Source organism: Mya arenaria, chromosome 2 (genome assembly GCF_026914265.1).
Source record: "Mya arenaria isolate MELC-2E11 chromosome 2, ASM2691426v1".
NCBI classification, from domain to species: Eukaryota; Metazoa; Mollusca; class Bivalvia; order Myida; family Myidae; genus Mya; species Mya arenaria.
Window position 1 is genome coordinate 17,730,219 of NC_069123.1, and position 11,876 is coordinate 17,742,094.

The 11,876-nt window shown below is 34.3% G+C and overlaps 1 protein-coding gene across 1 annotated transcript in view; it reads right to left on the minus strand.

Moving 5' to 3' along the window:
• Window positions 1-2,057: 2,057 nt before the first annotated feature.
• Window positions 2,058-11,876, minus strand: part of LOC128214402 (set1/Ash2 histone methyltransferase complex subunit ASH2-like) — a 44,586-nt gene continuing 34,767 nt past the window's right edge. The window contains exons 13-16 of the mRNA XM_052920855.1: window positions 4,978-5,070; window positions 4,004-4,102; window positions 3,530-3,592; window positions 2,058-2,895 (exon numbers count right to left, since the gene is read on the minus strand). Coding sequence (XP_052776815.1) covers window positions 2,797-2,895; window positions 3,530-3,592; window positions 4,004-4,102; window positions 4,978-5,070 — 354 coding nt within the window. The 3' untranslated portion in view covers window positions 2,058-2,796. The remainder of the gene's footprint in view (window positions 2,896-3,529; window positions 3,593-4,003; window positions 4,103-4,977; window positions 5,071-11,876) is intronic.

Consider the following 11,876-nt stretch of genomic DNA (forward strand, 5'->3'; position numbering starts at 1 on the left):
GTTTTCAAGTTATGCTCTGGACAAGAAAAAATAACGAAGGGCACTAACTCTGTAATTAGCTGAAATAGAATTGCGGTTCCTGTACACTGCAGTCCCTCTCATTATGATCTATCACTGTATTAAGTTTGATTAAATTCCATCCAATAGTTTTCAAGTTATGCTCCGGACAAGAAAAAAGTAACAAAGGGCAGTAACTCTGCAATAAGCTAAAATAGAATTGCTGTTCCTGTACACTGCACTCCCTCTCATTATGATCTATCACTGTATGAAGTTTTATTAAATTCCATCCAATAGTTTTCAAGTTATGCTCCGGACAAGAAAAAAGTAACAAAGGGCAGTTACTCTGTAATTAGCTGAAATAGAATTGCGGTTCCTGTTCACTGCACTCCCTCTCATTAGGATCTATCACTGTATGAAGTTTCATTAAATTCCATCCAATAGTTTTCAAGTTATGCTCCGGACAAGAAAAAGTAACAAAGGGCAGTAACTCTGTAATTAGCTGAAATAGAATTGCGGTTCCTGTACACTGCACTCCCTCTTATTAGGATCTATCACTGTATGAAGTTTTATTAAATTCCATCCAATAGTTTTCAAGTTATGTTCGGACAAAAAAAAGTAACAAAGGGCAGTAACTCTGTAATTAGCTGAAATAGAATTGCAGTTCCTGTACACTGCACTCCCTCTCAGTATGATCTAGCACTGTATGAAGTTTTATTAAATTCCATCCAATAGTTTTTAAGTTATGCTCCGGACAAGAAAAAGTAACAAAGGGCACTAACTCTGTAATCGGCTGAAATTGAATTGTTGTTCCTGTACACTGCACTCCCTCTCATTATGATCTATCACTGTATGAAGTTTTTATTAAATTCCATCCAATAGTTTTTAAGTTATGCTCCGGACAAGAAAAAGTAACAAAGAGCAGTTACTCTGTAATAAGCTGAAATAGAGTTATGGTTCTTGTGCACTGCACTTCCTCTCATTATGCTTTACCATTGTATGAAGTTTTAATAAATTCCATCTAGTAGTTTGCATGTTAATGTCTGGAAAAAAATTTGACAGCAAAAAAACAAATAAATGGCAATAACTCAGTAATAAGCTGAAGTAGAGTTATGGTTCTTGAACACTGCACTTCCTCTCATTGTGCTTTACTATTGTATGAAGTTTCAATGAATTCCATCCAGTACTTTTCAAGTTATACTCCGGACAAAAAAAGTAACAAAGAGCAATAACTCAGTAATAAGCAAGAATAGAGTTATGGTTATTGTACACTGCACTTCCTCTCAATTATGCTCTATCATGGTATGAAGTTTAATCCAATTCCATCCAGTAGTTTTTAAGTTATGCTCCGGACAAGGAAATTGCAACGGACCGACCGACCACAGGGTGACTCCAATATACCCCCTTCAAACTTGTGTGTCGAGGGTATAATGACCTCAAAATAGTTAAGAGTGCTGGTCATTACCAACCTGGCTACCAAGTTTGAGGTCCCTAGACTTCTGCCTTATTCAGTTATTGATTGGAAATATATTACGATGTTCTTTATCATTATATTTTTCCTAGTTCCCGACAAGTTTAACATAACGAGTTTTGACCGTTTTAGTACCTCCTGGAAGATGAGTTGGCCATAGAAGTAATATAATGATGGCATAGCAGGGGCAAGAAACTGTGATCCTTTGAGTGACAATCAGGCGCTTTAACTGAAGACCATGGATCCACCACTTTGAGCAAGACTTGGGCATCAGCACATTTGTATCTCATGTTTGGCTTGTGATTATCTGAGTTTTTTCTTTGAAAACAATACTGGTATGGCCTTCACTTCAGAGCAAAAAATGTAACTTATAGAATTTGCTGCTTCTTACACCTTTTTCTCCATTGAACTTTAAAGATAGCCAGAGTGATTGAATTTGCTTCACAAGTGCATATTATTGTTGTTGTTAATATGTACCAAGTTTTATGTAAATATTTTCAACATCATGGTGACACCTAGGCTTAAACGATACATCAACATTTTTGTAGGAAACTTGCACTCAAATGTTCTACATAAAAGATATGAAGCCGATTTTTTACATTTTATTACACACTCACATGCACTACATATGATTCAAATATTAATTAATTGTATTCCATTCAGATTTACATGTACTACAATCCATATAATTCAAATATAAACATTATTCCATTCAGATTTACATGTACTACATACACTTCATGTGATTTAAATATGAATTGTATTACATTCTGATTTACATGTTCTTCATGTCAAGGTACAATGACCTTTACAGGTGTGTGAGCAGCCCAGTAGCTTAATCAGTGGAGCACTCGCCCAGACAGTGAGGGCTCCACGGATCGAGCCCCAGTCTGGCTGCATACATTTCTTATATTGTGCTATTTGGCACCTAGGCACCAAGCGTGGAGACTTGACTGTATGTGTCAGTTTTGCAACATACTGGTACGCATGATTCAAATATTAACTGTAATACATTCAGATTTCAGAGACAACAAAACATATCAAATAAAAATACCAAACAATTATTTAAGAAGTGAACAATGAATAACTACATTGTTATTGCCTACATAGCACAGTGACTTCAACCCCATTTGAAATGTAAATTCTGGGTTGGAGGTATAACCTGACCTTGTCATCGTTGGAGAACTGCAATGTGAACATGCTTACTAAACTGACCAGCAGGTTTTTGCTACATTCTTTTGCTAACAGCAGTTATTTCTGCCAAAATGTTGACATCTACAGAGGTTTGTTTGACATAATATCAATCCATTTTGAGAGGAATAACATGTTCAGTTTTGGAAGTCTGGCAGTTTTCCCTCATTTTCCACATGGAACAGCATATCTGACAGCGTATTCTCGACCATGGACAGCTGGGCGGTTTCTGACATCTGGAAAATAGTTATAATACGTATTATCATGAAGAACGTTCTAACTTCAGTTTTGGAAGGCAGGCAGTTTTCCCACCTTTTCTACATGAAACAGTCTATCTGAAACTGTGTTCTCAATCATGGATAGCGTGACTGTGCCAGAGAGGACAAGCATTAGTTAAAAAAAACAACATTCAGTTTTGGAGGTCTGACCGTTTCCCCAGTCAGCATGTCACACAGTGGAAACACCTATATACTGGTTTAGATTTGGAAAATATGAATGAAAAAGCTTTTTTCAGGTCTAATTGAAACTTCAAAAGACAAACTTTCTTGTCATGGCTTCTTTTATTCATAATAGTGATGACCAGTGGTAAGCATATCAGTGTTCAAGGTTTTATCCCCACTCTGAGCATCTGATAAAAATTGATAACAACTAAGAAATGGTAAATGGTTCTTTTTCAGATATATGCATTGCTGTTCTAAAACAGTACATGTATATGTTCATTTTAACTAAGTTAATTACTACAAACTCCAGAACTTTATATGAAGTTCACATCCAAACACCACTCTAATTCATCTAAGAAAAATTCTATTAAGAATACAATTCACAAGGATGTCAAACAAGAATATATGTCTTTCAATTACCGGTACTTACTGGTTGAAATGGCTGTATTTTGTCTGGTTGGCACTTGAACGATGGTCCAAAGTTGACTGTTACCTACATAAACAGACAAGGTTTATGTACATGTAAGTCACTAGTAGTTATTCTGTGTAAAAACTTAAACATATACGCAACATATACTGGGGAAAAAAGTTCATAAATAATTAGAACACAATTTTAAAGTTAAGGGACATAACTGAACAGATAGTTTAGCCAGAGTTATGGGACTTGCTACACAAAAACAAGCAAAATGAGAATCATGATAAAGCATTTCTTTTCAAGTTATGGCCTTCCTAAAATAGATTATTTACTTGATGACAATGAAACCTACACAGCTATGACAATATGTTGAACAGCAACAAACCAAAAAAAGTAACAGGCAAGCTTAAAATTAATTTTGGCGATGTTTTACTCTTCAATTTACCTCCAAGACTGAGAATAAAACCTTATTAACACTCCTGATCTTACCTTGGCCAGTTTATACAGTGAGATTGCCGGGTAGTATGTCCCCTCAAACAGGTCCTCATAGGCTACACCCTGGAACTTCCCATTCAGGAAGAAACAGATCTGAAATGGAGAGGAGCAAAATCTTAATTAAATTGCATTTTTTAGATCAATGCATTACTCACAATCAATCTAATTTTAAACTTAAGTGTTTTTAGTTAAACTTTGTACACTTGCAGTCTGACAGTCCAACCAAGAAGGACAGAAACTAACATGTCACATTCATATTTAACATTTGTACAAACACAGCACATTGAACTAGGACATGACTAGTAGCACTCTTCTATGATGGAAGGAAGTACTTATCAAGGGCTCAAAAGTGGAACTGTATACAGGTTATTTAGCATTCTGATTTACCGGTATGTGAATAAAATTTTAACCCGCATGTTTATTAGCCTATGTCTTACAAACACAAAATCAGTAGTCAATTTTTATTACTGAAACTCAGTAATCAATTTCTTTTTTAAAATTAAATAGTTTTTTATTTATAAAACTCAATAGTCAATTTTTATATCTGAAATTCAGTAGCCAATTTTTATATCTGAAAATCAGTAGTCAGTCTAATTCAGTATTCAATTTCTATTTCTGAAACTACTTCAAGCAACAGAATCTTCGTAAACTGAATATAAAAATAATGAAGTCTAGTTAGTTAAGTGCAGTCTATTTCAAGCGATAAAATATAACTAACCAATAACACTGAACTTGACATTGAAAGCTTGGTGGATGCTGGTCTCCAAACTTCATGAGTACAGTTTAGCAAGTCCATATAATATGGTAAAGGCACATTCTTTCAAATTGGTAAGTTTAATAAGTGTTACACATTAAACACATGTGACTTTATTAATAATTGTTGATGATTCTATTTTTATTTTCCCATGCCTTAAATCTGCAATAATACACTTTAAAAGACAATTATCCATCCTATCATATATTGGTACCTTGCTTCCTGGGTTGATTGTGAGGGCCTTCTCCGCCTCCGACACCTGATCCTTCTCCTCATAGTACAGGTGGTTCTTGAACTTCACCAGTGGCTGCAAATATAAACAACTGCTCAGCTAAAGTAAATGTCATGGTAGGGATTTTCAGAAGACCATACAAAGGCTAGTGGCAGATATATGAGCTAATCCCAAGGCATATTCAATATACAGGTACATATTAGAATTAAAATAAAACTAAAATCTATGTTTTTACTTAGATAAGAAATAAGGATATCATCAAATTTTAAGGATAGATCGAAGATGTATATTGAATACCACCCCAGGTAGAGTAACTGCATTGCAAAGCAGTATTCAATATAATATTCAATATAATACTTATCCTCAGTGATTCCATTCAGTCCATGGCCAGTTATTTTTACAGCCCAATCAAAACACTCACGATTCTTCTCTTAAACTTAAGTTAGATCTAAGTTGGTTGTTGAATACATCCCCAGGATTCAATATCCAGACTGCTCAAATACTTATACTTCAACAGAGCACGTTATTAGAAAGCATGATATGTACAATACATCAAAATATGGATTGTGCTGAAAGAAGACAAACATTTCACCAAAACAGTACAATACCATGATGGTCATGCTTTTTGTTCATTACTGTCAAGAAAATGGAGCTTAAAGTAATTTTAAAACATGTGAATGCATCAGAAATGTGGCAATATGCAATAATTTTGTTTTGCTATATGCACTGTACTTAAACATTTCTACCAAAGGAAAAACGACCCAGTTGAAACTACATGTACTTGGGGAACAATTTTTTGCTCCTAAAGAAACAACTTGTGAATCTGCTAGGTGGTGTTAAGTAATAAACATGCTGTGTGTGCCAATAATTACTATCACACCTGTTACCATCATCTTAACCCAGTTACATACTTCAAGGTTTAGGTACAAAATGCATAAACATTCATTATCATCATGTGGAGAAAGATATTCAGAGTTGCTCCTTGTCATAAAGATTTATAGTTCAAGATAAAAAGAATTATACACATTGATTTCAATTCATATAAACAGATTCTCCACTATGACTTGTGTACCATGGAATTATACAGTTGTTTTATATCTAGTCAAACAAGCAAGCAGATGCCAGCAATAGACACCGACTGGTTTTCTTAGTTGACCAAGGGGCATAACCATTATCCAACAAATATGACCTGGAAAATAATATGGGCTATAAAAATAGTCTATATTGGCGGCCCCAATAATGAAAACATGCTGTTTGTGTTTCCAACTGTCAAAGAACATGCTAAATTGAACACAAGGCGGAGTTTCAAGCTGTTTTTTTTTTATTGAAACTTATTTCAAGTTTCTTAAAAGCTAAATCAATTTGTGAATCATAACCAGTTCAGTACATTGTTTATGTTATGAAACAGGTCTATAAGAATCGAATTAATCGCCCGCAACCTCATCACATTTTCATGTAATCTTGAAGCCTTTTAATGAGGTCTATCCTGAAGCTTATCGGAGATGGCCAAGTTGTTAGGACTGTCCCCTCCTGTGCCACCTTGCATACCCAATACCTCTTCATATACCCAAGTTATGGAACAAATAGTGCCAAATATCAAGTTTCTCTATGCCACGGTACCACCCTCTTTAGACCCAAGAACTCCCACGAACATGGCATACCAAGGACATGAGGGTTTTAGCCTCTATAAATGTATGTCTGTTTATTGTCCTTGTGAACAGGTACATTTCATGTTAACAATTACTTTCTAATAATATCAGTTATAGACTTATGGCCAACTTGAAAGTTTTTGTAAAATGACAAGAATGGTAACTAAGATACCAAAGTTATATTAAAGATTGAAAAACAAATACATGTAAGCTATTGACAGAACCCTTTACTCACTACTGGAAGTCAATAACATAAATGCAAGTACACATTATATTGAAAACATTTCTTTATTGAAATGCTATGGAATTCTGTATTGAATCACAGCACTGCCAAGAAACAATAAAAGTCCTCATTAAAGCTGATTTATAATCTGTTAAACCTGTCTCAATGCCAGGTTTAAGTTCAATACCTGCCTCTGCAACTGCTGTGTCAACACTTTACGGCACTTTAATTTCCCATCAGTTTCAGCCGTCAGTGATTTCAGTAGTCAACAATGAATCAATAGCCGACTCAGTCATGCAAGAAATATCATGTCTGTCGGCCAGAATCCCTTGAAAACTAACCTCTTCACCATTAATCGCCATTGGTGCAGAGCTGTTTTGGAAAATCAATGTCTCGATATTGGAAGTATTTCTGTTGATGTGTTTTCTGCTATGAGATGTAAAAAGAATGTGAAAGTACACACTGAATCATTCACAAAGTGTTTCTGTGGATAATGGATAAATCATACTATCTGTACAACATTCTGGATGTGATCTTTTCACTAGGAGTTTGTCAATGTTGTAGTTTTTTATATCATTAAACTATGGAGTGAGTAACATATCAGTGGCATTTACGTGATGAAATGGTGAGGAATAGTTTGTGCAAGTATTTCATATTGAACCTACATCTGAGTCATGTGTAAATTGAGGTACAAAAATACATATATCTTGCATATTATCTTTGCTTATTTGTAGGGTATATTAAGATTTTAAGTTTGTTTTGATGATTTCAGTTAACAGTTTGAAGCTTTGAGGCTTAAACAAAAAATTGTAAAACAGATTATAGAAACTTGTCTCATCTGTACACACCATGGTAATATCTTGGGCATGGTAAAAGTTGTTTGAGTTATCATCTCATCTTTGCTTGATGTATGAAGTTTTACTTGATCAATTCCGAAATTAAACACCTTCTTTACTTAGATTTCAACTAGGTACAAGATCAGAGAAACCCGTGTACATGATAATAATCTGAAACAAGATCTTACACTAAAAACTTGGTACATAGAATCAGGGTGTTACACTAAAAACTTGGTACATAGAATCAGGGTGTGTGCGCTAGTCTAGGTCACCCTGAAATTGCTTAACAAGCCTAATCAACCATTACTGCAGTAGAAGATGCTGAATAAGTTGTGAAAAGGCCAGGAGAAAATCAATCACGATTGCAAATCTGATAACATTCATGTCCAGCAAATAATGACCACATTGTTCACTGGACACAGGATGGCGATGAAGTGCACTCAGTGACCTTGCCTCGGGCAACCTAAATATTGCCATAACACATAAAGCTAGCTGTTAATTAATAGTCAGTGTGTATTGAGATATGGGGGAAAATACATCATCATTTATTTACGTGGACTAATTCTTTTCACATAGCTTGATGTTTGGTTATTTTTTGGCACGTTATGTGGTAATTATTATAATTAATGAGTGATTGCTTTGGATAAATCTCAGCAAAGGTACATAAACAAACAGATACAGCAAATATAGATATCATCGTGAATTTTATGAGTGGCATATTGTAGATTTACATTGCTAACAAATATAAATTATACTTTATCAAAAGTAATTCATTCGGAATTGTATATAATACCATATATAATACCATACACATACCAGCTTAAATATTTTTGAAAGAAATTTCATAAATATTTATTAAACATGAAATAAGATTAAATTCAATATTGAATGGCATCTTTTAATGTATTCAGAAACATAATCAGGCTATGAATCTGTCACTTTTTACAATATTCTTGAATGTAACTTGAATTGTTTAACTTGTGGTTTTATGTAAGTACATAACAATCAATGCTGCACTTTATATAAAACAAGTGCACCCTAAGCAGTGAAGTTTTATAATGTTATGAACTTAACGTGGATTGGACATAGACCACAGTGTCAAAGCAATATTTATTTATTTGCACTATACAATTAACATCAAATGCTGAGCATAGATATAAATATTTAACTTTTAGGAAAATAACAGAGCAAAATATCTTTAAAGAGAACAAATAATTACACATGGAAGAGAGAGAATTATAGCATTTTAAGCTTTAATTGTAAGCACAGTCTGGATAATCTGCTGTTTGATCTATTTGTATTTTACAATTTACTTTATTCTCAATGCAGAGTTTCTCTCCATAAAGCCAAGCCTACACATTAGGATAGAGAACATTCCTCTCTCATTAGGCTGTAGAGTTTTGCATGTGTAGGTTTTGGGGGTTTACATTCAATGGTAAGTGAATTTATAATTTACTTTTGTCTTTATCTACAGACCAGTTAACATGTATTCATGGTTTATTTATAGAGCGGAGTCAGTGATACTGCATGTTTTTCTCATATTTCATTCCCAGGCTGTGATACGACTGTACAATGTACCAACATATTCCAAGGCTTTCATGTTATCTATAGCCTGCTATTAATTCTGACATTACAAGTGTTCAAGTCTTGCTTGGAGTGTTTGGTTGTGAACTTAAAAACATTTACAGGAATTATTTTTCAAAGCGTCAACGGCTTATGTAACATAAAAGTAATACTAAATCCACAAGTAAGAAAAAATATGTTTATATATATATATATATATATATATATCTAGGAAAATCTACGATCAATTAAAGTTGTTTTTTTTCATTTTATAACAATGGTAAGGTGATTAAGTTGCTATCCTGAAATATTGCTTTATTTTTCATTCTGCGCGTAACATTAAAATGTAAAATTAGATGACTTGAAATAGTTGAGCAATTTAGTAGTCAATAGAATTGGTCTTTTTTTAAATCCGTTTGTAATATTAGGCTATCATGCTTTTGAATGGCAACCTAACAGAGCAAAATATTTGTAGATGTAGTTATCTAGCTTAAATCATGAGACCATTATAAGTAAAATTAATTATACAGAGTACAAATCAAAATAAATAATACATCCATTATCACAGGATTTCCGAAACAGACATTTCTTGTCTCTCATGAAAATCATTTCTCATCCATCTTGTTTACTTTCTGTCCAATACCCATCAGATTTTGGAAGATAACAGACAGTGAGTGTACCTCTCCCTATTAACCCATCACACAGGGTACATAGGCTGGCACACTGGCAAAATTCAGCCTCATGGGAAGGGGAATTTAACACCCAGTGCAAAATATTGTGCATATAAACATAGCTAATAAGATTAAAAGTGTATAAAGTGTGTTATCACATTCAACCCTTGAGGAATCTTTTTGCACCTTACCAAAAACATTGGTACATTGTCGAATTAAGTTGTTTAGTTTGGCTGACTCACTCTTTCTAGAGAATGCATGTAGTGTCAACAAGCAGTTCTTAAATATTTTTTGTAATTATATGATTCTGATCATTTATCCCAAATACATAAACGTATACATGTAATACAGCCCATTTTTTACAACCAGACTTGTGCTCATTTTGATTTCTATGCTTGATTAAGTAGATGTTTCAAAGATATGAAGAGCCATTTATCTGTAGAAGCCCCAGTCACTCAATATGGTGAGTGTCCAATTCTACTGTGGACAGATGGCTTTGAAAGAAGGCCTTTCTCAAACCATGTCATACCATATGGCACCAATGGCCCCTCCATGAGGTACGGATTACAAGACATGATGCTTCTCCTAATTGATGCCTCACAGTGCATTTAAAATTTAATTCCAATGCTCATTAATTATTAATTCATTAATTTGTTTGTATATATTAATTTAAGTTTTGTGAGACCTACCATAGTGATATAGGGTAGAGGGTTATATAAGACCTACCAGTTATATAGGGTAGAGGGTTATATAAGACCTACCAGTTATATAGGGTAGAGGGTTATATAAGACCTACCAGTTATATAGGGTAGAGGGTTATATAAGACCTACCATAGTGATATAGGGTAGAGGGTTATATAAGACCTACCATAGTGATATAGGGTAGAGGGTTATATAAGACCTACCAGTTATATAGGGTAGAGGGTTATATAAGACCTACCATAGTTATATAGGGTAGAGGGTTATATAAGACCTACCAGTTATATAGGGTAGAGGGTTATATAAGACCTACCAGTTATATAGGGTAGAGGGTTATATAAGACCTACCAGTTATATAGGGTAGAGGGTTATATAAGACCTACCAGTTATATAGGGTAGAGGGTTATATAAGACCTACCAGTGATATAGGGTAGAGGGTTATATAAGACCTACCATAGTGATATAGGGTAGAGGGTTATATAAGACCTACCATAGTGATATAGGGTAGAGGGTTATATAAGACCTACCAGTTATATAGGGTAGAGGGTTATATAAGACCTACCAGTTATATAGGGTAGAGGGTTATATAAGACCTACCAGTTATATAGGGTAGAGGGTTATATAAGACCTACCAGTTATATAGGGTAGAGGGTTATATAAGACCTACCATAGTTATATAGGGTAGAGGGTTATATAAGACCTACCATAGTTATATAGGGTAGAGGGTTATATAAGACCTACCATAGTTATATAGGGTAGAGGGTTATATAAGACCTACCATAGTTATATAGGGTAGAGGGTTATATAAGACCTACCATAGTTATATAGGGTAGAGGGTTATATAAGACCTACCATAGTTATATAGGGTAGAGGGTTATATAAGACAACAGCAGGTGCAAATTTTGGTACAATAGTGTTGCGATCATGATTCACATAGCGGAGAAAGCTGCATTTTCACCAGTTTTACATCAGGTAAAGCATTGTCCCAATCACAGAATCAGACAACAAACCCACAAAAGTATCTTTCGGGGCATGACATAATCGGTTAGGACAAGTACTTAGAAAACTTGCACGCACAGCAGCCCTATATTTGTGATTTGCAAGAAATACTCTAGGCATATAAATAACAAAAGTTTCTATTTTAAGAGAGCTAGAGTATGGCTCTCAAAACTCACATCCATAACTCACATCCGTAACTCACATCCATAACTCACATCTGTAACTCACATCCATAACTCAC